At 44.8% G+C, this 26,671-nt stretch overlaps 1 protein-coding gene across 1 annotated transcript in view; it reads left to right on the forward strand.

Annotated features, from left to right (window-relative positions):
- TG (thyroglobulin) overlaps positions 1 to 26,671 on the forward strand; it is a 1,030,738-nt gene that overhangs the window by 351,900 nt on the left and 652,167 nt on the right. The window contains exons 28-30 of the mRNA XM_069622147.1: positions 2,247 to 2,366; positions 12,901 to 12,981; positions 15,074 to 15,211. Of these exons, the coding sequence (XP_069478248.1) occupies positions 2,247 to 2,366; positions 12,901 to 12,981; positions 15,074 to 15,211 (339 nt within the window). The remainder of the gene's footprint in view (positions 1 to 2,246; positions 2,367 to 12,900; positions 12,982 to 15,073; positions 15,212 to 26,671) is intronic.

A 26,671-nucleotide genomic window follows, 5' to 3' on the forward strand; every position in this document is an offset into this window, starting at 1 on the left:
AAGTAATCCTGGTCTCCTCGGCAGTTTCTTACCCATGGGATGAACTAATGGGAGGAACTGCTGCCATCTTCCCCCTACCCTCTGTCACCCTATTTTTCCCTCCCTTTCTCCCCTACTTAGCTTTTTACCATGGCGGCTCCTTCCCCTCGCCTCCCGCCGGCCATCATGGAAAGGAAAGAGGGGCTCCGTGTGGAGCCCCACCTTTCCTTTTCTATGGTGTCCGTCTTGGAAAAGGATTTACCTTCCTACTACGGGATGCCGCGCACGTCCCTTTGTAGGAAGGAACATCCTTTTTTTTAGCATCCCAGGTCACTGCTTTGGCAACCCAGGTGCTAATAGCGTTCATCCCCCATTCCAGGGGCTGGAACGGGGATAACGGCCCAGATCTCACGTTATCAGCCCTCGATTCGCTCGGATCGATAACTAGGGCTGCCGGGTTGTTATCCCCCATTCCAGCCCCTGGAATGGGGGATGAACACCATATAAAAAAAAATTTAAAAACCTGGCTGTGCTGCTTCGTACGCAGCAGCATCCGTGGAGAGTCAGGCAGGGTTGCCATGGAAATGGAAGGCTCGGTTCCACTTGGAGCCCCTCTTCCATCTCCATGGTTTCATCAGGAAGCCACGCGGCCCGGGCGGAGTAGCCTTGCAGAGGAAGGTAAGGAGATTTAGGGGAGGTGAGGGGGTCTGGATTAAGGTGCTGAACACAGTTTAAACACATTATGGCCAGTCCTTAATTGTGAAATATTTTGAGGAGCCAAACAATAAAGCAGTGCGCAGCAGTGGACAGGTGTTTGCATGGATAGTGAATCACGTGCTGTGTAATGAACATTTTAAGTGGGATGCTGAGGGGACAGTGGGTCTAATGTACAAGGCTGATATTCCAGGCTTCCTATTGGTTGAAATCCATAATTTACATGAGTGATGTCATTCCTGTGACTAATGAACAATAATTGCAGGTATGTCAACATCCTTCTCAACTATGACTTTTCAAACCACTGATTTGTATGCAATAAACATAGCCAAACATAATGCATAGATACACACCACATATTCTGTGATGTGTACGTTGTTTAAGTCGGCATTTATGTGCTACCTTTAATGATAGTACACAGAATGGCAACATGTATGCTGTGAACATCGAATATAACTACTAGGAAGATCCTGATCTTTTGCCACCCAAATGTAAGGCTCGTGGTTACGTAGAATAGCAGGAACATGCATTGTTGCTTTAGTGTATACGCTGGCATGGGGACCCTCATGGTTCAGGGATGCCGCAGCTGGTTGCTGCACTGCAAATGTTGTAGGACCCCCTGGCCAGTGTAACATTTACCAATATAGGTGAACAATATCAGTGGTGCAGGCCAAGTCCCCCTCAAACAGGCTGTATGGGCCATCGTCACTGGCTCGTGCACATATTGCAAGTTGTCAGGCTCCGCAGAAATGTGGGGAACCAAGCTGACGGAGGGAAATTAGAGACACACCCACCATAGAAAAATCGATCCAACACAAATGTTAGGCTGATTATATATCTTGCCGCTTTTACATGCTTAGAACTAGAGTTCTTTACCTCACCATGGCGTAATCGATGAACGACTTTAAATAAAATACCCAAAATGCTGTACTATGTAGCCAGTAAAGAAATACTAAATAAAGTGGGACAGCTCCTTCTGACCACCAGTAAAGATTATTGGTATTTAGAGCGAAGTAGCATGATCATCATACAACATGGGCAGAACACCCTATAATATACATAGTACCAATGACAGGACATTCAATCAACACACTCAGGCCCAGGATCAATAAATACCCAGTAAATATTCAATGGGCCAATAGCTGTATTTCTCTTCTTCAACCAGCCTCCATTTTGTGATTGGCGTTACTCGGAGCTACCTGGCCTTATATTCGTAAGTCAACCTAGCGGTATAAAAAATAAAAAATAAAATAAAATTACAAAAAATAATACCCAATTCCTTACTCTAGCTACTTGTAAACTTTGTGTCTGATTCACAGAAGCGTTTTATAATGGCGCACTCCCATTTTTAAACGGTCTGTGAATCAGGCCCTTAGTCTCTAATTCAGTGCACCTCGTGTGATGCTGGCTGTTACTTAATTACCAAATCTATGACTTTCTAGTGTTTACAGCCTGTTTCCGTGCAGTAGTAGACTAAACCTAGCATTGACAGTAGTAACTGAAGTGTGTCATTACTGACGGCACCCGTGACGCCATGTCCTTTCATTTTGCAGCTTATGCACTGTTGTCTAAAAGTATTAAGTCGGTGGAGTACAGCACGCAACTAACGCCAGAAACCAAAGAGGAAATCCAGAGGACCTTCTCCGTGTTTCAGTCGGTCTATCTGTGGAAGGGTGAGTTTTCTGTAGGGGAGGGCTGTATTATATATGACTCATGTGTAGATAAACATAGGGGCACAGGGGTGGACTGGCCTGTAGGGAGCTCTGGAGATTTCCGGTAGGCCTCTGCACCCTGTGACTCTTTCGTGTGGTATTTTATTTCCAAATGTTTTCATAGGAAAAAGGTTGGGCTGGCTGAAAATGTGTAACATGGGGAAACTTCAAAAATTATTTCCAGGGCCTCTTTTGGCTCCCAGTCCAGTATTGGTTCCACAACCTACCACAGAGTAGTGTTTACTCATCCTTTTTTCATAGACCAGCATAAAAGCATTGCAGTTAACTGGTTAAATCCTATTTGCCACTGTGCTGCTTGTAAACAGTTTGGAAACCTATTGTGGATACGCATTACAGTACGGTGTAAACACGTGTGGCTTTTTAAATATGACATGTTTAAAATACCATCTGATTATGAGTTGGGATTGGAAGCGATATTTATCGCGTCGGAGGAGTAGGAACTACAGCATGGGTTAGTAGCCCATATGTATCCCATGTCGTACATTCTGTGTACCCCACGCAGCACATAACGCTTGTGACCACCAACTCCTAGGTACAGAAAAGTGGTATGTAAGATACTACCAGTCAGAAGCTCAAAATATGTCATGGCACGAGGGCAAGCGCACCTCGTCATTTGCGACTAAGAGGTTGTGCTCTATTCTCAATTGTCATGCGAACGCGTACATTTTCCAACCACCTCTGAACATTTGCACCAGTAAAGGGGCACTGCCCCCACTTAAAAGCAGGCTGTTCTCTAAAAGGCTATGGATTACAACACCCATATCGGTAGAGCAGGCAGAATTCCAAAATATCACCCGTTTCCCTGGTACCACACAACTTATAATGAGGTCCAGCGTGTGAAATGACTCGGGGTTCCCAAGTGTTTCAGACAACACATTCATGATGTCTTAAAGTCCTGCACTACACCCAATGTACACAGCGCGTCATATTTCGTTTGCTGCCTCTTACATAGGTATGTTATAGGCAGGCAGCCCTCTACGCACTTCAATATGGGTACGGATGTAACTTTAAAACAAGCAGTGTTTGGAAGTCAGCCTGTTTTCAACATCTGCCTGATTTCAAGACTTGTGGTCTTTGCAGTGTGCGATGTGGCATTCCAGGCGAGTACTGCATGCTATACATGTTGCATGGCTAGGAGTTTGCTTTCCACACTGGAATTCCCCCACCTTTAATCATGGAAAAAACCAGCACTGAAATAATGTGCGTCATCTGCAGACTCGTTTGTAGTACCCAGGGGAGTTGCTAGGTCTGGAAAAGATCTGGGGCTACGCTGATGTCGGAACTGTTGGGACTGGGGGCTAGCTATCCTTTTGGCTGCATCTCCTGAGATTCTATCCGGGGCTACAACCAAAAGATCAGGGGCTATAGCCCCCTTAGCCCCCCCTAGCAACGCCCCTGGTAGTACCTTACGCTGCACAGACTTGCTTATATTTAACCAATAATCCCTGAAATTGAGGCATTTATGCCTTGCAATTGCCAAGGGCCCAAGCACCATTTCCAGCCTGTAATGTCCCAAATCAAAGGGGTTACAGCAGTTAGTGCCCTGGAAAACCATTTTGTTTATTTGTGAAACGGTGCGGCGGCCATTTCATAGGCTTAAAAAAGACACAGAAAAATGGACGTGATGGAAAAAGCAGAAGTGAGCTAGTCTGAGTCCCCTTTCCCTTTCCATGGTGGGTCTTACAGAAGGAGGAAGAGAGGGGCTGGCAGAGTTCAGCAGGGCAGTTGTGAGAGGCAGAAGGATATATGTGTAGGGGGAGATGAGATGGGGAGTGGATAAGGTGGCTGGTGGCCGGTGCCTGGACCCCCGGGAGGCAAGATGGGTCAACACTCTCAGTGCAAACATTATGTCCATCTGTCCATCCATCATGTTTGCTTGAAACCCAGAGCTCCCCACCCACAAATACTTCCTAATCTTTACACTTGTACAATCACCTAAAATCACGAAGCCTGCGGCATCCTTCATAAAGTCCCCCTGTAAGTGACTCCGATCAAGCAATCCCACTAAGTCAATACCTTGTCTGGGATGCCCAAGGGAAGCCCTTATTTATGTATTTTTATGGCAAGTTATAATCTGGATGATGAACCCTTGTATAACACCCCTCTCTCAGAATCCCCCCGACCCCGCTGAGCCAAGAAGTAGGTTTGTTTTGCAAATTTAAAAGGTTTGTTTGAAAAATTAAACAATGTATATATCACACTTTTATAATAAATTAATAATTGATATCACACTTATGAATATAATGCTGATCAACAATGGGTAATCTGACACTGGCACACCTCTTTACAATCAACGAGGAGTTGGTATAGGATGGATAAGGCAGCGAAAATACTTTTATGGTTTCAAGGGAAAAGCAATGAGGAATGAAATGCAGTACAGAAATAACTTGATATGTTTTTAGCAAAAGATAATATAATCACTTTTTCTCTGGCAATTCACCCCCCCACTATGCAATGTAAGAAATGGAAGGAGGAGCCCACAGTTCTCAGGAATGCAATCAAATACAATACGAAATTCAGTTCCCCCCCAGCAAGCTTAGAGGAAAACAGGTAGAAGTTTGAAACACAGGCAAATTACTTTAATGTGGTTTGCAAGGAAGTGAAAAGGTGCTAAAATTGCTTTTAATTCCCTCTAGAGGTTCAGGGTAGGTGATGGCTACTTTATATTAGTTCAGGCTCACTTTAGCAATGCTCTATGAGCAACTAGCAGGTTAAACGAATTTTAGCAAAGGAAAGCAAGGAGCTGCTGACTTTTTTTACTGGAGAAGAAATCAGGCCAAATCGCAAATCGCGGTAAAATTTGCGAGTGTGTGAATCGTGATTACGGCAGAAGTATGAGTAGCAAGTTGGTTTAGGTTCGTTGGAAAGCCAGAATCTTAGCTTTTAAATGAAAGTTAAACCACGTTCCTAGGACAAACGGTTCCAGAGATACGGACGATTTAGTAAAGGTAGTTTTTCGGATTTAAAGTAAAACTCAAAATGACAGGTGACAGTTTGCAGCTTTAGAATGACAGATGACAGCTCGCAGCTTTAGAATGACAGATGACAGGATTACTAGGAGGCAGTTCTACTTAAGATAAAATAGTTTGGATTAGATTATTTTAACTAAGAGATTGGGTTCTACACAGTTCTGGCGGATACTCACTCCTAATTTTGAAATGAATGGGCCTCGTCACGGATCTGGACAACTGGACTAGACTTCGGTTGGTTCTGCTCACAGCGTCTCGGTCAGCTCTGCTCTGCTGGTCTGGCTTCTCTGGATACAGCACGGCTCCTGGTTCTGGATGTTTCTGTCACAGGGTTCTAGGCCAGAATCAAACAGCTCAGCCCGGCTATTTGAAGAGTTCAGTTGCAAAAGATTTTGAGGCCTGCTGACAAATACTTTTGCTTGCAGTGGGCCTTCTTGGTTCAAAGTTCTGTAGTCTCTGTTTAGCTTGGAAGTCTAAGTGTTGGATCTCTGGATGTGAAGTCGTCGGTCAGCACGCTCTGCAGCAAATGGAATTGAATGTCTCTACCTGGGTTTCAATGTTCCTTTTATGTGTTTTGAAAGTGGGTGTGTGCGTAGCATCACTAAGCCTGCCCCTTTCTTGATTTGATAGGTCAATAGATTCTTTGGTCCCTGATTTGGGAAGGCATAGTGTGTCAGAGTGATGTCATTTTTATGGCCTCCAGAAAGAACACTCCCCTGTCATCTTTACACACAAAATATATTTCTGATCCAAATACATATTTCCCAGATACACAGTTGTTTGACATCACATACACACATCATATATCACTTAAGATAGTCCCTGTTCCGACTCTGGCGTTTCTAGGAGCTTGGGTTAAGAAATGGCAACTTATTTTCGATTTTAGTGGGTTTTGCAACATTGGTTTTTCATCAAAAATTATACAAAGGTACACCCCCCTTCTCCAAATATCCCAGTAACTTTCCAGGTCTCTAGCTTAAATACAGTCTCTACAATATTCATAATTAGCGGGGTTTTGCCCCAGAACATCACACAAATTGGAGTTTGGTCTTGAATTGTGGGCACAGTTTTCATTTTAAGGATCCCCAAATTTCACATTTCTGTCATCTGGTTACAAAGAGTTATCAGTGTTTTAATGAAACATATATTTGCCTTCAATTCAACTCCCCAAAGTGTTTGGGTCCGCCTCCAGAAGCTTGGGTGGGTCAGGAAACACATATCTCTCCTTCCTGGCAGAGGGCTGTTGACAGGAAACACTCAAAATTAACATACCCCTTTCAACTGAAAGGGGCTATTGTCTCTCTCCTCCAGGCTGAAGGGGAAACCCCCTCCCTCTCATTCAGAAGGGCCATTTGATATCCTGCCTCCTGTTGTGAGTCTCTGGGGTGTTTAGAGTTCTCAGCCTCTTGGCCTCTGGGAACCGCAGGTGGCTAAGATTTTCAATTAACCAACAGACTTTGAAGTCCCTGCCCCTCTTGCAACTCCTAAATACAGTTTCCCTGTCAGAGTTTAGACCGCTAGCGCTGGTTTGTGGACAAAGCTGGTACTGCACCCATTTTTGGGATCTGTCTTGAATTACTGCATTTCAATAGAGTGGTCTTTTGCTTGATAGAATAGGACCCTTGCTTAACATTGTTTTGATGGCATCCTTACAGTAGAGTCGTGATGTGGAACCCCCCACAAGAAGGTTGTATCTTTGGAGTGGTCTTGTGCCAACTGCGCAGTTCTCCTGGATTCTGGCGTGAATGTGCTCATCCCCACATCCACCCAGTCTATTGATTTAGTTTGTTCTGGGATAGAATAATGGGCGGCGACAGCTCATCCCCACATCTACCCAGTCTATTGATTCAACATGGGTCAAAACCCTTGACACCCCCTAAATTAGACATCCAAAACACTAGGTTTGTCAACTTTGGCGTTTCTGCACTAGCCCCTATCCTTACTCGGCTCATCAGTGGTTTTTGTGAACCGTCATTGCCCATGCCACTTTCAAACATGCTCCAATACTCACACTACTGGACCAAATAAATGCTCACCTATTGAGCAGGTCCAGGTATAGATCCATATTAGGCCTCCCTGCCCTTACAAAGGACAGGAAAGAGTGGTCATTGCACAATTCTCCTCATGCCTCAAATCAAATGGCCTAGTGAGTTCCAATCAGACCTCAGACCCTGCTAGGGGACAGAAGCTCTCCTCCTGAACATCCCAGAAGAAATTCTGACCACATGTGACTTGGAACATATATATGCACTTCTACTCTTAGATTTCTCTGCTTTGGACATTGTCAGACACTGGCCTTTGCCAAATACATTGTGATTGGAAGAAGTGCTTTATCATTGTGAACATCAAGTTAAGTTGGTTTATTTCATGTCTACAACTTCCAGCATCATCAGAGACACAATACAGGGACTGGCGCTTTCACTGATCCTCTGCAACCTCTAAGTAAGTCCAAAAGATCACATTGTGGAAGCTTGTACCATTGGCTGCCATACGTATGTAGACGATACCCTGGTTTGTCTTAAAGTATGTGAGTGATTCCAGCATTCCTTCGGAAGTGGTTTGAGGGTGTGAATCCAGATGCTAGCTTTCACACACAAATTCAAACAAGATTGCTTGATAGTTGTGTTCATGCCTGCACGTTTACTAGTTTGCTTCTCCTGTCTGTGTCCATAATAATAATGGTGTGCTAGGCGGAATTGGTATTAGGATTTCCCTTTTCCATTGCAGACTGTGGTAGAAAGGTAGTGGTCCATGTTGTTTTGATGTGGCAGAAAGTCTGAACCATGTTCATTTCTGAATACAAGGAATTTGGATCCACTGCACGTGATTGAAGGCTGTTAACCTGCTCAGAGGTTGAGCTGTTCCAGGTGTTCCACCCTAAAACTTGCCAGGCCCACTGTCACTTCCCCCACACCTTTTACCAGCAATCTATCCTTTACACTTTATCCTTTGCTGCCCCTTATGGTGATCATGTCACCTTCACTAGTCTCTATTTTTCAATAGAAGGTTTACATTTCCCCTTCAATTAATAGAAATAAAAATTATCTAAAAAAACATGACGAGTGAAATATATGGTGACCTTAAAATACATGACAGCCTGCAATACCCATATAAAAGTCTATAAATCATGTTCTTATTACAGGCTAATTGTGACATCACTGCTGACCGGTAATAAGAAAATGACATCACTACTGCTCTGTAATCAGTTATTACAGTTCTGTTGTAACGTCACAATGCCTGCTGCTTGAGCCTGTAAAGCGGGTCAGTTCCAGCTGCCACTACAGCACTTGCAGAGCCACGTGAGCACCTGGAGACTGCCCTTGGGTGGTAGTGGTGCACCTATAAATCAACATAACAAGACTTAATTAGAGCCATGAAAAAGCTTTTCAAATTCATTTCCTGTGCAATTGCTTTCTGTGACACTTTACCGACACCAACCTATAAAGAGCTGTTTGTGGTATTAAGTTTATTTTGTGCCCTGCAGGAGTTTAGCCGTTAACCCCCTACCGCCAGCCTCGTAATGAGGCCCGGTAACTTCTAGCCTTGTAATCAATGCAGAGGTAGGTAATAAAATGTCTTAAATTAGTAGGACGAGGGTTTTACTAACTATGTTTGCATGGCTCCTGCCAAAAATCCCCGCTTAGTGCATTCCACATATCTTTTTTTCTGTCACAGTTTTTCAATATTTCTTCCCTGATTAAAGTTTTATTTTTCAACATCAGAGGGAAAATAGGTAATGTAACTTCATCTGGGAAAGCAAAGCCAATTTCTTCCAGGTGCACAATTTCTGCTTGTTTGAGGTCACAATAAAGTGCATTTTTCAGGTTGTTACTATCATTATTCTCAAAGAAATTAAGTAACTGCACATCTTAATATAAAACTTATCCACAAGCATGATGACGATGATAACAATGTCACCCTAAATTTGCATCTTAAAGATTCAACCGGTACCGATTTCAGTACTCTCAGTATAGCATGCAATAGTTTTCCCTCCATGCGGTCTAACCAAGAGACCTTAGATAAATGCAAAGTCTCAATTCCATACAGAATACTGGGTATGATGCCAGTCTTAGAGATCTCTAGTAACCCATCCAAGTTGTGTTCACCCTTCTTAATTGTACATTGTCTGATAACCATCCATCTATTAGTGACTTTCTGCATGACAAAATTGCCCAGTAAAGTGAGATTAGAGTGCGATTTAAAAGGGATACCCAGATATATATATATTTATATATATGACGTTACATCGTTCAATACCAAGACCACAATCTTAGTCTTTGCTGGATTGATTTTCATATTATTCTTACTAGCAATTTTACTCAACGCATCTATGGATCCTTGTAGTCCAACAGGTGTAAGGTCCAATAAGCTGGTATCGTCGGCATACAACAACAAAGGAACCATTACATCTCCGATGCGAGGGGGGAAGGTACGACAAGCTCTAATCTCCTTATACATATCAGCCACATAAAGGTTAAACAACAGTGCAATAAAACGCACCGCTGCTTTAAACCTTGGTTGACATTAATGTGCCTGGATAACGTGCCTTGTGAATCAAGTCAGACAGTGCCTGGTGACTGTGCTGTTAGCATACAGCAATTTGACGTAATGAAGTACATTTGAATCAATACCCCAAAGCAAGCGTTTCTCCCACAACATAGAGCGGGATACTATGTTGAATGTGCAGATTCCCTCAACATAAAAGTGATAGAGCTTCCTTCACTGATGCCGAGTAATGTCTGCCATCACATATTGAATGGTCCAGATGTTCTGGAAGGTATAAAAGCCACTTCTAAAGCCTGATTGAACATGTTGTAACAGGCCATGCTGTTCTACCCATTGATTAAGCTTGCCTAGTAAGAGCATAGCAAACATTCTGCAGGTTGAATCTGTCATTGCCAGGAGTCTGTATTTCTCCTGGGCGGGTCTAGAACCCTTTATAAACACTGGGATAATAATGGATGCGGAATGATACCAGTTATCATGATTCTGGTGAAAATCCGAGACAATAACTGCGCCCAGAAGTGTGGATTACTCTTAATCACTACTTCTGCGAGGCCATCCGGTCCCGGGCCCAAGATCCTTTAAGTTTCCCTATCGCCAACAGAATATCGGTTTCATCAAACCCCTCTATGTTTGACCTGCCTTGAAAAATCGGCAGCTCCAAGTCATTGCAGTTGAGGGGGTTCAAATAGGTGTCATTGATATATTCAAGCCAAACCTCTTCCCCCATGGCATTGAACTCTATTGGTAAAATTAATACTAAGCATTTTCTATAGCAATACGAACCTTTTCTGCTATCGTTGGACTTACGCAATGCAAAGAGAAAACTCCAATCAGCCTTATTCACTTGGTGCTTTTGATTTTGAAGCCAATTTTTGTATTGTGTGCGGAGAGAGGTCATAGATCTCCTTTTTTCATTTAATGAATGCTGCTGGGATCTCTCTATGTTACGAATTTCTCTCTTGCAAGATTTTCTTTCTATTGGCGATATGTACATCATAGAGGCCCAGATTCTTATCCTTCTTAGTGAATGAAAAAGACCCCCGGGTGCATTAAGGATATTGTAGACCTGGCCATGCTAGGGATGTCACAGCCATAGTGCTGCATAAGTATAGTAGTTCAGCACTTATCAATAGATAACATTGCATTAAATCTCTCAACAGTGCATGCTGACCAAATCAGTCTAATACCCTGCGAGTTAACAGAGACCTTAACAAGAGTGTTACACAGCTTTTTCTCTTGCTTATGTAGAGACCAGGCACGTGTGGCATGGCCGCTAAGCTCGGTAAAACTAGTTATTATAGGAGTTGACAAGTTCCAAACCTGAGGGCTCACAAAACCATAATATAATATTGAAAAGACCTCTCCATTCGTCCAAGTGTTAACATCACCTTTGTTTCCTCTAGTCCCCATTTCGAGTAATCTCAAGTCTGTAGGACGTAGACACTCACAGCAGAAAAAATACAACCCGCTAGGGTGAAATGCCCCACACACCGCTTGCGGGGATAGCAAGTTTTGTTTCCACACAAAAATGGAAAGCGCCAACAAAGAACTCTGCTGCCGTGGAACGTTCTGCCAAAATGTGTACGAGCTGCACATTAAAGGGTACATAGCGTCATCAATGACATCATTACATACAGTGGAGACCCGCGTCGCTGGTTAGTTAGACCCTATACATGGGCTGTCTGCTCCATAGGGGATGCCAGACCATTGGTCCGAGCCACGTCTGTCCATCTTCTTCCACCTGGGTGATGCTGTATTGGTCATCGGTCACAGGCGAGGTAATTGGCGATTTATTTGCAAGTTAAACAACAGATCTTTATCTATGTAGCAGTGCAACTGATACGAGCAGACAGGGGCCTGTGGGGGAAAAGCTAAGGTCATACTAACTCACACACTTTACTCGCTCCCAGACAGGCCGGCACCTCTGCAAGGTCCTCAACCCTCATTCTGTGCTATAATTTCACCCCCCCCCTTCACCTCGCAGCACAAATTACATGACCCAGAAGTGAAGGCAAGAGAGGTCTGATTTCTGATCTTTCTTGATCGATCAGGGGTCTTACAGCTTTACATGATCAGTGGTCTGGGGCTGGCTGTTACCTTGGAAATCAGCGGTCGCAAGGCTTAGACATTTGGGTGCTATAACTTAGAATTGGGACTGGTGAGGATCAGAGGCCCATGCCCTCCTTCTCATGAGATTGCAATGTTTACAGACACACAGCCCTCCTCCCATGGCCTTGCAGGGCACACTCCTCCCAGGGCATGAATGATAGCAACATTTTGGAACAATTAAGTGTTTTCTGGTTTTCTGGTTTTCTGTAGTTCTGGCCTTTCCTATCAGTGTCTGAGATGCAACCTATTCCTTTGCTCATGCTCGCGGCCTACGCCTGGGTGCTAACTGCCATTCTACATTTAAGCTTTTTCCACAATATGGCTGCTAATATCTAAGATGGCATTTATTTTTGCAATCACCCTATATCTATGAAGCACGCAATGTTATGATCGTGTAGCAGCACACCTCTACCCCCTGGTCCCTGTGGAGGCCTTTGCCTTAGTACTAAAGCTCCTGGGGGTGCAGAAAGAAAGTGTCCCCTTCCCAACAAGTCATACCATCTAAGGAGGTCAACTCAACAAATACTACTAGAGGATAAGGTGCCCTCTCCTGCTCCCTTAATACCTCCATCCACTGCTTGAGTAACTCACTGCGCTTCATACAAACCATCAACCTGATGTGCAAGCCTTTGCTCATTGAATTCGCCCCAAAACAATAATGTAATTTCCTAGACAGATTATTCTGCAACCTTGTGCAGTTTCCTATGGTCTCTTAATCCTGCAGGTGATCCCATGTATGCAATATTGAAACATCTATCAATGTTCAAGTGAGGCTCGGTGACATAAGCATTGCATTGGTTAGACTTCCAATTCCTCTGTTTCTCTTGACCTATCTTTATATCTTTTCTCTGCTCACGATTATTTATCTTTTCATAACTATTTTTTTCCAGACTCCGATGTAACAAACCGGACAGCCTCCTCTAAATGTAGAGACTTTGTTACTGCAGGAAACAATGACTCTTTGATTGAAGGTAAGAACATTAGCATAATATTTGATCTCGAAATCAGACAAATTCCCAGGAGGAGCGCGACCAGGAAGAAGAACCCAAATAGTCTAGCTTGGTTGCCCCCAATCAAGAAATCACTAGATGGAGCCAGTTTCCCATTTCTCTGTGTGTCATACAAACAGGTTATGTGGACAAAAACACTCCAATTAACAAATAATAACTTTGATGGTTGCTGTTGACTATGTGCTACTCCCAATGGCCTGTGGAAATGCATCACAATATGTGTATGATGCTCATATGGCACAAATACAGCTGGGGAGAATCTGAGTGTCATGGAAACAATAGGGCAAAAGCAATTTAGAGTTGCTCAATATTGGCCTGGGAAAACTATTCAAGTGGATGCCCAGAAATGATAAACCACCCATCACAGAATCTTTTCTCGAATGGGAGGTTACTTTTAGTACTTCCCCACATCTGAGGTCATTCATTTGCTTGAGTCAGAGCTAAATACTGGGATCACATAACAGTTGACTGTCTGCTATATAACTGCATTGGCTTCAGAGAATCCTTCAAACCTTTTTAGCTCTTGTACTTTGCTATTTCCCCATAAACACCTATGTTTGAGTCTCAATGACTAGATGCCAGCTGGGCTTTGAGCAGCTACCTACATGTGTCCAGAAAGATATGATTGTACATATATAAGGGACATCTAGATTTCAAGATTAGCTGGGGAGAATTGGAGTGCTGTACATGAAAGGCAAGTCAACCACTGTTAATAAAGAGCGGAGGGTGGTGTACATTCCAGTTCCAGTGATCATCTGCTAACAAGGTGCACTTTGAGGGTCCAGGTATTCAGTTCCTTATTATTTGCAAGATGGAGGAGGCTGTCCTGATGTGGGTTGGCATGCTGTTCCAGCTTACAGGCGGATAGCCGAATGGTTGCTTTCTTGTTTTCGCCTTCTTGTATTTCTTTAGTTCTAACGTTGAGCATCTCATGCTGCATTGGCATCTGGAGGTTGGGATCTTTCCCACCACGTAGAAGGTATTTTGTTACCTATAGCCTTGTAGAAGATAGGGTTTTCTTGATGGCGATAAGGTCTTGGAGAGGTAGACAGTGCAGTTCATTGAGGGTGGGCGTGATGTGATTGCATTTCTTCAGTTCCTTGGGGTGTCACTCTGAGACAGGCAGTAGAGCTTTCAGCAGGGCAAAGAGTTAGGTTCGGACAGTTGTGAGCCCGGCATTAACAGCGTTGTTGTGAGCAAGCAAAAGCGCTTTGATGACAGTTTAAAAGTTTTAGGGCCAGGATTGGTTTGCTCAATAGTGTGTGTTGGTATCAAGCTGTTTGTGGTTTATTCGTGCTTTGTGCCTTAAAAGAGGGGCGACCATCAATGGTGAATACCAACAACTGTGCACGGTGCTCAAGCTGAGAGCTGCATCGGCTGAGCTAATTTCTGTCAACCAGTTTTGGACTTGCCCATGATTGGTGGAGCTCCTCGGGAGCATGCATTTGCCATTTTGTAGTTCAGCTTTAGATAACAGCCATCTATTCAGGAGATGGAAAGTTAGCCCAGATTTTTAGGGAGAGCTGTGTGCCACAAGAATGCTGATGTATTTTGATATTGAGGTTGACCATGAGTTCCCCCAGTGGTTCCATGTAGAGGTTGAAATTTAGGCAGACAGGTGTTATGGGCCATTTGTCGTTGCTGTGCAAAGAGTTGAATTTGAATGACTGCAGACAATTTCACTGAAAGTTGCTCAGACATGGAGAATAAACACAACATATAAATATAGCAAATGTCTCAGTATTGTAAGATGGTCCTTATTATCCTTAAGGCCACAACATTTTAATTACAGGAGGGCACATCTTGTGTAATGATGGGTAGATGCAGGTTCAGCATCGATTGCCATCAATTCAGTCTCATTTTCCTATTTATGGCCACCAGAAGGGGAGAAGCTGTGCAATGCAAAGACCAGTTTACATTGCATTACAAAATAAAAACTGTTGAAGTCATGTGCCTTATTTATTAAGATGTATAGCAGCGGTAAAAATAAAACAAGTAAGGTACATAAAACGCATGTTTATTTTGCACATAAATATTTTTTTTTATGTTTCAGCATCCGCATCAGAAAGCTTTGACCTAGTGGAAAACAACTTGATTACTGTGGATCCAACACGCACTTTGCCGAAACAGCAGTACCTGCTCTTCAAGCACAAATACTCTTCTAAGCAGGCAGGACTCTGGTGTCTCACACGTAAGCTGATTTCAAATGCATTTCTGGCTAGAGTTGGCCACAGACCTTCTGACGGGTCAAAATACAGAAGGCCTGATCACGAGTTGGGCGGTATCCTGGCTGGAATATCACCCAATTTTTTTACCGTTAGCTCCCACCCCTCCAGCAATATTACTGCCAGATCATGGGTTGGATGCTAAGTGTTAGTGCCCATTCCCCATTTAGTCCAATGGGGAATTTTTGATGCAATTAGCGTGTGGTAATACCACCGGTGGACCCTTAAATGCAGCGGTAACACCATTACTGCTGCATTTAAGGGCTGCCACCCAACTCGTGATCAGGCCCAGAGTGTAGATGTCAGACACCCTCAGCTTTTGAACTCTGCCTCCTGCCAGTATGTGGTCAATAAACCACCCTTTTGATGTTCTTATAACGTGGAAATCTTACCTTTATAGCTTTGTCTGTCGAGTGTTGCTTCTCTCCCTTTGAGTAAACTCCAGTTGACGAGTTACACATTTCTCATGCTCGATCCATTTGCTTGCAAGTGATATTTTGGACATCTACTCTGACCTGCTCAGAATACAATCCCAGTAGATTCAACTTGTGTCATGTGGTTACCTATTGCCGTCCAATCATGCGCATTGCTTTCACATATTTCCATTACACTAGTGCACATTTATCAGCTTTGTCTGTAGGCATATACAGACCAAATGCCAGAAACCCACGTGCTAGATCTGGGTCTTGCTTGACAACCAAGTGTAACTGGTCAGTTGGAATTTCCACCACAAGCTCGACCTGCAACTACTAGAGCAGTAATGGCATTGGAGGTCAACTTTACCGGTTGTGGTTGACCATTATCAGATGGTACAGGCCACTTCTAAAGACTTTGCCGCCATTAACACCTGCCGCAGAAGCTTTATGAGCGATGCAAAGTAGTTTGAAAAAATATACAGCAAAAAAGAAAGATGAATACGAGACACACAATGGAGGACTTGCCATCCAAAGATGGGAAGGTCAGGCGAGCTGCCGGCGGGTGAGCCCTTCTTCACTTTTGTCTGTGACGGATGGGAGAGGAGCATTTTGGGATCTTTGGATGGTTCGACCATTTAGCGGGATAGGACAGCTTTGCTGAAAGTGCAGTGCAAACTCCAAATTCGGGTGGCACACGAGAATATAAAACGTTATTTAGAGTAAGCTGGTTAACTGTGCAGCTCTCTTAGGGGGCTTGTCTAGCACCCTTAGGGGCAGAATTGACAGCCATTAGGTGCCTGAGAAGCCTGCCCTAATTGTTCTGAGGAAAGCGAGGGACATTATGGAGGGCTCTAGGCTTTGGGCACCTAATGGCAGGGAATCCTAGGGTGCTAAGGTGTTTAGCACCTTTGGTCAGGGAGTGGACTGCATGGCAGAAAACTGCTATGGTGAATTGTAAAAGAAATGTTCTGATAAAAGAAATGGGAAGTGAGGGCCATCCTACTGGTGCATCGTGTCGCATTGCCATGGTGATGCAGCTCCACCCAGGAGTGGGGGAGAAAGAAAGAAGCAATGTTCTGAACATCACACATGCCAAGTCTCTCAACCAGGTGTGTAAAAGGATTCAATTCAACACTACAGCTAAGTCAATGCCTAGTCTGGGATACTGAATGGAAACCCTTATTGATATATCTTTATGTCCAGTTCATGCGTTCTGGATGACTACCCCTATATAACACCCCTCTCTTGGAATCCTCCTGACCCCACTGAGCCAAGAAGTAGTTCTGTTTTGCAAGTTTAAAAGGTTTATTTGATAATTTAAACAATATATATATATATCACGCTTTATAATAAATTAATAATTGAATATCACACTTAATCTGATATGATAAAGATTAACAACGGAGAATCTGGCACTAGCACACTTGTGAATAGGAACAGAAGAAGAAGGTGGTAGAGAATGCTTTATATAAGTTCAGATGGATGTAATGTTGAATGAAAATGCAATACAGAAAATACTCAATATGATTTCAACAAAACAATGTAATCACTTTTCTCTGGCAATCCACCCCCCCTTTATGCAATGCAAGGAAATGGAAGGAAAGCACACAGTTCTCAGAAATGCAATCAAATGTAATTCAGTTCACCCCAGCAGCTTACACTACAGAAGTTTGAAACACAGGCCCAAAATGCTTTTATATGTGCTGGCAATGAAGTGAAAAATATGCTAAAATGCTTTTAATTCCCTCTAGAGGTTCAGGGTGAGTGGTATCAAGTTAATATTAGTCCAGGCTCACTTTAGCAAGGATCTAGGAGTAACTAGCAGGTTAAACGAATTTTTGGCAACTGAATTGCGGAGGAACTACAAGGGCTTGCACTATCGTTTTGGGGTCCTAGGACAGCCTAGGATCTTAGCTTCCAGATGAAAGTTACTGCAAGTCTCTAGGACAAACGGTCACGGAGATATGAGCGATTAAATAAAGGTCGTTTTTCAGATTTGAAATTTTAAAGTTCAAAAAGACAAGTGCAGCTTGCAACTAGAAAATGACAGGTGACAGCTTTACAAATGACAGGTGACAGTTAGGAGACAGTTCTACTTAGATTAAAATAGGATTGAATTATATTATTTTAACTAAGAGATTGGTTCTGCACAGTTCTACTAGGTACTCACACTATATTCTTGAATTAGAATGGGCCTCGCCACGGATCTGGTCAGGTTTTAGACTGGACTCTGGTCTGGTCTCTGCACTTCACAGTGATCTGGGTCAGCTCTCTCTCTAGCCTCTCTGGATTCTGGAGATTGATGGATTTGAAGTCTGGATCTCTCTGCACAGCTTTCTCTAGAGATTGATGGAGGTAAAGTATGGATTTCCCCGGCAGAGCGTCCCGCAACAAATGGATTTGAAGGTCCCTATCTGTCCTGCCTGTCTGCTTTTATGTGTTTTGAAAATGGGTGTGTGTGAGCAGCATCACTAGCCAGCCCCTCTCCACTTGTCATTGGCCACTTCATCCGCTTCCCCTTGATTGGGGGAATGAAATGAAGTGTCATCATGATGAGGTCTGTTTATGGTACAGAGAACCCACCCCTGTCAAATTACACACAATCTATATTTTGACCAAAAAGACATATTTCCTAGATACACAGTGGTTTGAAATTACATGCACCCATCATGCATTTACTGATGTATACCCTGTCCAAATCTGCTCTTCCTGGGAGCTTGCATTTAGAAATGGCGACATTTGCACTTTTTGACTGGTTTCGCAATATCGGACATTAACCCAAATTTACACACATGTGCGCAAGGAGTATGGACATTAGTTGATGAAGTGTCAGATTTTTCACATGCACACATTTTGAGTAATATCCTCTTTTCCGCTAAAACCCCCCTGAACATACCACCGGGTCCTAACACGTCTTAAAATGTGGGCAGAAAAATCACAAGAATTATGGTATCATTTAAATAATTTTCACAAGTCTGCTCTATGAATGATCCATCTTTTTCTAAAACCATATTCTGGCTACGGGGTGTGTCTTTTCAGGTCACATGGTACAGAAACCAGTCTTTCCAGTTTCTGCCAAGCTCAGAGACCCTGCCCCTCCCAGCTTCTGCCAAGAGGAAGCTGTTTTACGACATCTGCAATTAACCATCTGCCTGGGTGAAGGGGGTTGCATTGTTCCGAGCTCCTGTATTCTGTGGGGGCTCCCCTTAATTCAATTATCAGAGAGATGGCATATCCTTAGTGTGGCCAGCAGGAAACAGCCAGGCCTGGGAAGTTACTTGTGAATCAAGTTTCACTCCTGATGGGGGTAGTTGCCAGGCAAAATTGGAATCTCTTTAAGCCAGTTTTTAGCCACATGTCGTTTCTGTTCCCCAGTTTTCTGCATTCAAATAACTAACAATTTTTTACATATGCAGCTAGAATGCTGATTCTAAGTTTAAAACTATGACATTTAAACAATTGCAGCCTATGTGACACTCAAAAGTAGGTCACTCATTTCTTTTAAACATTTAGATTTTTAGTGTCTTTCAGTCCAAATTTACTTAAACTGCTGAAATCCACAGCTCAGCCAGTCTTGTTATAAACCTTCAAGTCACTTCAGAATATAACTTTACATTGGATCCACCTCTCAGTAAGTCTTTCTTTGCCTTGCCTTGGGTTCATTTATTCAGTTTTACACGAAATCTGGTGGTTTTAAAACGCCGGCTTTCTGATAGTGGTGAGTACTGGTACTGCACCCCTTTTTGGGATTTAAGAAAATGAATTCCCAACAGTTATGGGTTTGCTTTTGGCAATCAGCATTGCCATTCCCAATGGTTTCAGACTACTGTGTGGGTAGTCCAATGGTGGTTTTAGGCAGTGTCCTTCTGTGCCCATAACATCGGCAAAAATGAGTGGCAGCCTATTCTTCATGCATTTCCCTGTGCATTTTCTGGGAAGCTCTGGCCATCATGATGTTTTCCATGTCAGTACTGCACAGTTTTGAGGTAGGGCTTGAATGCGTGGATAAAAACATCCCACAAGCCCCCCTCTTGCGATGGCCATTCTATTTCACTAATGGGACTCGCAAGACCTGGGATGTTTCCTCATCTTCTTCCAATAGATGGCACAGTTCAGCATCTTTTTCTCCATCCGGTCGGATCGATCGGTTCTCCTCGCCGGTCCTGATGGGAAGATTGGGCGGTACCCCGGGCCCCTTGCGTCTCTGCTCCCGGTCTCCGGATCGTCCTCCTTGTCCCGTCTCCAGGTTTTCTTTCTCCTAGGACGACAAAGGAAGAGCGGCAATACCTATTCATAGACATTTTTCCACCACTGTTGAGATAGTGGGGCAGCATATGCATTTCATCATAACGAAACATTACATTCTTATTTTGAAAGAAAAACAGTATAACTAAGAGACAGTTTCATGCAAATCACAATATTTTAGAGACTAGATGTGGTATGTTTTATGGTTGGAACTGAATTAGTCTGAGACAGTACCCGCTAGGATTCCAGAGGATTCCTCCAGTTGCTGCAGAGTGTGCCTGGGATGGCAACACTTCAACTGGTTAATGTGGACCCACTTGTCTTCCCCCTCTGCCAAACCGCCTTTGGGGATGCGGATCTTGTAGGCCACAGGGGAGATTTTGTCGATGATCTCAAAGGGTCCCTTCCATGTAGGCAAGAATTTCCGCTGTTTTGCCTGGTTTCTTTGGAAGTTGTATAGATAGACCCGGTCCCCCACCTGATATTCCTTCCTGGAAGATTTCAGGTCATAGTGGGTCTTCATGCTATCAGCTGATCTTTCTAGATTCCGCTGAGCATAAGCAAAAGCATGTTGAAGGTGTTTCCTTAAATTCTCCACATACTCATGAGTTGTGGAGGCATTTATCAGTGTCTGCTCTTGGGTCCTGTAGAGCAAATGCTGAGGAAGCACCATCTTGCGTCCAGTCATCAACTCAAATGGTGACATTTTGGTTGCAGATGAAGGGGTAGATCTGATGGCCATTAGGACCAGAGGTAATCGGATATCCCAACTTGGCCCAGAATCTGCAACAAACTTCTTTAATATGCTCACAATGGTTCGGTTATATCTCTCTACTGCCCCAGAAGAAGCTGGCCTGTAAGCAATGTGTAGCTTTCTCTTGACCCCCAGTATCTCCCACATCTTTGTCATTACTTCACTGGTGAAGTGGCTACCCCTGTCTGACTCAATCCTTTGAGGTAGACCAAAACGGGAAAAGATGTGGTTAATCATCAGGGCAGCTGCAGTTTCTGCCTTGCAATTTGGGGCTGGGAGACATTCCACCCACTTGGTAAACAAGCATGTCACAGTCAACCTGTACTTATTCCCCCTAGCAGAGCGAATCACGGGGCCTACAAAGTCAATTTGTAAATCTGACCATGGCAGTGTCATCCCCCTCTTTTGGAGAGGCGCACGGTGCGTGAGGGATGATGGCTGAAATTGTGCACACACAAGACACCCCTTCAAGTATTGGTCAAGGTCCTGCCCCATGTGTGGCCAGTATGCAACCTCTCTTAAGATTTCCAATGTTGTGTGAAACCCCCTATGACCGGCGGTGGCCGCATCATGGCCGTGACTTAACATCAGGCTTCGGAATGAGGTAGGAACCACCCACTGATCGTGGCCAGCTTTGGATTTCCTGACCAGCAAACCGTCTTGGATCCGGAACATTTTTGGACATTTCATCAACACTCTTAGGTCCTCTTTCCCAATGTAATCGGTATCCGTCAGGGGAAAGTTCTCAGGGTCCTCAAGGTGCTGGTAAAATTTACCAATTATTGGATCCCCCTTCTGAGCGGTAATCAAATCAGCATCAGGGGTCTCCTTGCTCCATTGTGCAATTGAAAGGTCATTGTGAGCATTTGTCTGGGACCTAGTGATAGCAGTGACCTGGATTTCCCCCAATAGGGACTCAATCTCAATTAGATCCCCTTGGATGGCCCCGGTTTTGGCCAGCTGATCAGCTAAGTCATTTCCAGTTTTGTCTGGTCCCTCTACTTTGGAATGACCCTTGATCTTTTTCCAATAGATGGTCATCTCATTCGAGGTGACCAGATCATCAATGTTTTAGATCAACTTCCCATGTTTCAAGGGTTTGTTGTTAGCACATAACATGCCTCTGGTTTTCCAATTAACCAGGTGCTCCACGAACCCGTTCCGTACATAATCCGAATCTGTGATTATGACCAGTTCATGGAGTTGATGCTGGACAGCAGCGAGGATGGCCTGATGCACAGCCATCAATTCTGCCACCTGACTACTTCGGGGACCAATTTTGTACCCAGCTGAGGGTTCTGGGGACTCATTCACCCATGCATTCCCTACGCCGGCCACCAGTTCTTTCTCCCCGTCGTTGTCAACATGGTAAGAGCATCCATCCACATAGACAGTGGGCATTCCCTCACACTTGTCCTCTTCAAAGACTTTGTGTGGGGAATTAAGGTATGCCTCCGTGTTGTCCTTAATTTTTAGACTTTCGTCCTCGAGACAGTTTTCTCTGGCACAATCATGCAAGTCAGCCAGACCTTGCGCGAGGGGACTCTTCTTGTTTTGGCCATATCTGACCTCCACAGGAAAGCCTTGCATTGACAGAATCCAGGAAGTAATTCGGGAATTACTCACATTTCCGGCCCGGATTCTGTCACTTTGGAGATATTGCAGAGGCTGGTGTGGAGTCTCCACTATGATGTGTTCCCCCTGGATAAACGGGCGGTAATTCTTCAATGCCCACACCGTTGCCAGGAGTGCCTTCTCACAATCGTTGAATTTTTCCTCCACAGAGGATAAAGTTTTGCTCGCATAGGAGATTACTTTATTGACCTTGTCATGCTTTTGGTATAATACTGCTGTCAGGCACGTACTAGAGAACCCCGTCTCCAGGAAGAACTCCTTGTTTCTGACAGGATAAGCTAGGCAAGGCGCTTGTGAGAGGCTTCTTTTGAGTTGTTTTACTGCCTCGGCTTGTTCTGGACCCCATTCCCACTTGACCCCCCCTTCAGGAGATGAATCAGGGGTCTGGTGATCTCTGCGTAGCCCTCAACAAACTTTCTGCTGTAATTAGTCAGTCCAAGGAGGCTCCTTAGTTCACGCAGAGTTGTGGGGTCTTTCAGTTTCTGAAGTGCTTCCACTTTCTTTTCCTGGGGACAGAGACCCTGCGGAGTAATCTCATGCCCCAAGAAATTAACACGGGTTCTACACCACTGTGCTTTCTGAAAGGAAAGTTTTGCTCCGGCGGACCTCAACTGGGTCAGAACATAACGGATCTCTGCTATGTGTTCCTCCACAGATGAACTTTTGATGAGGACATCATCTACATAAGCCAGGTTACCCCTCGCACCCAGGTTGGGCATGGCCTTATGTAGGAAAATATTGAACTCATTACCGGAGTTAAGGTATCCGAAGGGAGTCCGGGTCCATGTGTACTGCTGGCCCCCAAAGGTAAAAGCCAGCTTGTATTGGTCCTCCCTACTGACAGGCACAGTCCAGTATCCATTGGTCAGGTCTATTGCAGTGAATACCTGTGACCCCTGGATCTGGGCCAGCCCTTGGTTAATGTAGGGCAGAGGCCATCGGGAAGTATGGACCCGTTTGTTGAGTTCCCTAAGGTCAGCGCAGAGTCTCCACTGGCCGTTTGGCTTCAATATTCCCAGCACCGGATTATTGAAGGTGCTGTGGACTGGACGGATTATTCCCCTGGACTCAAGGTTCTTAATTATTTCAGTAAGGGACTCCATTGATGCGAGAGGCAAGCGATATTGCTTCACAAACACAGGAGTCATGCCAGGGTCCGTGGGGATTGTTGTTGTGTGGATGTCAGTGCGACCACAGTCATATGAGTCTACCGCAAAGAGATCTTGGAAATCCAAGAAAACTTGTTTCAACTTTTGCTTTTGTTCCAGAGTCACACAGGCATCAGCTAGGTTGACTCTCTCTTCCACCATCTGCCTTAAGCCTGGAAAGACTTCTGGTTTGGCTATTTCAGCGGCCTCCTCCAGCTGGGTGGAGAAGTCCCCGGTCAGAGTGCTGATTTGGACTGGAGGCTTCAGGTGGGAAAGGCAGCCCTCATGGACCTGGAAAATCACCTCATCCCTCCTGAAGTCACAAGTCACATCTTCCTTACCATAAGGGCAAGAAGTGTACACCAGGAAGTTCCCCCCATGCCGGGTAAAAATCCTGTCTGGTGTCGTATTGTCATCACTGTCACTGTCAAAGCAGTCCTTGGGGATTGGCCCTAACAGTTCATTACCTAAATCTATGGAAAAATGTCGGTCATCAACCGCCATTCCAATAATGGTGCCTGCGGCTAGAGTAATACTCTTTAAGTCGCTGTTATCCACCTCTATTAGAATGGTGTCATGTTCGATGTTGACTAATGGTGTTGGGTTTACCCCTAACCCTTGCTGTTGGAGAGAAGCGTTTAGATGTATGTAAGCATCAGGGTTTTTCAAATGTTGTCCTCTTTTAACTTTCACTTCCAGGGAGAATTGTCGGGTCCTTTCTGGGATGGTGACTTCCTCTTTGATCTGAATTTCAACTGCATAAGGTAGCAATTGAGCTGACCTAAATGCTTTTTCTGGATCATCAAAGCCCATGGGATTATCCGCTAATCGGGACCAAGCTTTGAAGTTTATTAGGTCCAAACTAATGGCAAAGCGATTGAGAATGTCACTGCCTAAGTAAAAGGCGGCAGGGACGTCTCGCACGACCCAACAATTGTGGACTATGCTCTTGTTGCCAATGGAGATTTTGAGCATACACCTGCTTGGCAGGAGATGTTTGGAATTAGGTGCTTCCAGGTCCATTTCCCATTTGTCTATCAGTTTGAAGGTGGGAATGGCTGGATCTTTTGGGAGTTGGCGGAACATGGCTTCGCTGATGAAGCTCTTACCGTTGTTCACACACACTCGAGCGAGAACAGAGTCCTTCCCATCATTTAATTGGACAGGGATGAACAACTGCTCTCCAATTTGCTGAATATCAGCCAGGCTCTGAGCTGATTTCACATCTTTCTGGACTATAGGAGTGGGAGTTTCTGATTGTGGATTAGTATAGAATCTCAGAGTGTTTCCTTCCAGCATGGAGTACCACTTTAGACTGGAAGGAAGGTTGATTTTCAGAAATAGAGAGGACCCCCCATCACCAGTCTGTTGTCCTACTGCTATTACTGTCACGTCTGGAATTTGGCTATTCTGGAAGTGAAATTCTACTTGGTCAGATTTTTGTTCAACCATGTGGCAGGTGCCGTTAAAACTAACATGGTTGACACTCTGTTTTAATTTTGTTGGTCGGCTAGTCTGGGTCCAGAGGACCTTGTTTACGCAATCTATTAAGGGTGACAACCTCCTCAGGAGGTCATTCCCCAGTAAACAAGGGGTGCCCTCTGGAGTCACAACTATGACTGGGTGTTTCAACTTGTGTCGCCCAATTTTAATGTCCAAGTCTGCCGTCCCCTCAACGGGAATTTCCTTCCCGTCAAAGTTCTGGAGTTGTCCAGGAAGTGAGGTGAGAGGAATTTGGTAATTCCCTCCCCTTCCGGCGTTCAGTTCATCAAAGGCCCTTCTGGACAGAAGGGTAGCTTGAGATCCCGTGTCCACCAGCGCTGAAATCGTACCCTGCCCCTGTACTTGTACCGGGGCATAATATCTTCCCTCCTTCTCCTCAAGGGGGCACAGATAATGCACATTTTTGGACAACTGGTGGGCTAACTTTCTGGTTTTAGACATTGCTAGCGAAGAGATTTGGGCAGAATTCTGTGGAGAGCCTTGGGAATCTAAAAGAAAAAGTTGGCAACTGGAGATCAGAGCCATTGTGGGTTCCCCTGGCTCCGGTTCTGGGCCGCCCCCCCTTTTTGGAGGCAGTCACCAGGATGGGTTTGAATCAGGGGATTTTCTTGCTGTTGGTTCTGGGATGAGATGGTGGGCGGCGGTAGCTCAGTCTCCACATCTCCCCAGTCTGGATTTGCATCCCTAGGGACCCATTTTTCTTTGGGAGGAGTTCCCCCCTCTCTGAAGGAGAAGATCCTTTTCCCAGGATCCGCTGAGGATCCCTCTCCCTCAAATTGTAAGATCTGTACCTACTCCTCAAACTGTGTCTGGTTGGGTCTTTTGTTTCTCCTACCCCCCCTCTGCTCCTTAGGAGGCAGACTTTCAGGTGCAAGAGATTTTGTTTCCGATTCCTGGGTTTCCAGGGGCTGTTTACAAGTGAGGAAGGAAGCTTCCTCCAAGGCTTTACACCCCCCTTCCCTTTGTGCCTCCTCCCAGGGAACCGGTGTGTTATCGGGGTGCTGCCCCCGTCATTGTTCTGGAGCACCAGGTCCAGAGTTGGGTGCGTGCTGCGCCGGCATGCCGATCTGAGGGTTCTGCTGAGCCCTCAGTATGTGACCCAATTCCCGCGCCATGTTTTGAACCTGGCGCTCTAACTGGGAAACCCGCTCAGGCTGATACGGGGCCCTGTTTTCTCCCCTGGGCTGATCCCGGGAAGGGTAGCTATCCCTTCTTTGGTAGTACCCCTGGTTGGGAAGATTTGGATACCCCTCCACCCTTGGCCTCCCCTCTCCCGGATTTGGTTGTCTGGGCTCAGGGAATTGGGGAAAGAAGGGTGGAGGATTTTGGGGCTGGAAATTGCGTGGATACCTGGGGAAAAAGTTCTGCCCAGGATTTGGAGAATTTCTGCCCTCCTGTGGGAAGTTGGGAGGGAAGTTCCCTGGGTTAGGTGCTTGGCTGGATCCCCCCCCTTGGGCTGGAGGAGTCCACACATAACCCAGGATGGGTCTATTTCCCTTGTAACGGGGGCTTACATAATCAGGAGAGCGAGGGACCCCATTTGTGGGGCTGCCTCCCTGGCTCCCTGTCTGTGACTGGCCCGAGGACCTTCTGGGCCTAGCATTATTAGGTGCAGGTAGGTTTTTAGGCCCCCCCATCTCCAAATCCAAAACGGGGGTGACCTTTACCTCTGCCACCTTGGCCGCAGCAGGGGTGTTGTTGGCTTTGGGGTTTTTGGGCGCATTA

The sequence above is a fragment of the Ambystoma mexicanum genome, chromosome 5q, assembly GCF_040938575.1.
Source record: "Ambystoma mexicanum isolate Mex_15411 chromosome 5q, UKY_AmexF1_1, whole genome shotgun sequence".
In the NCBI taxonomy this organism is placed as follows: Eukaryota; Metazoa; Chordata; class Amphibia; order Caudata; family Ambystomatidae; genus Ambystoma; species Ambystoma mexicanum.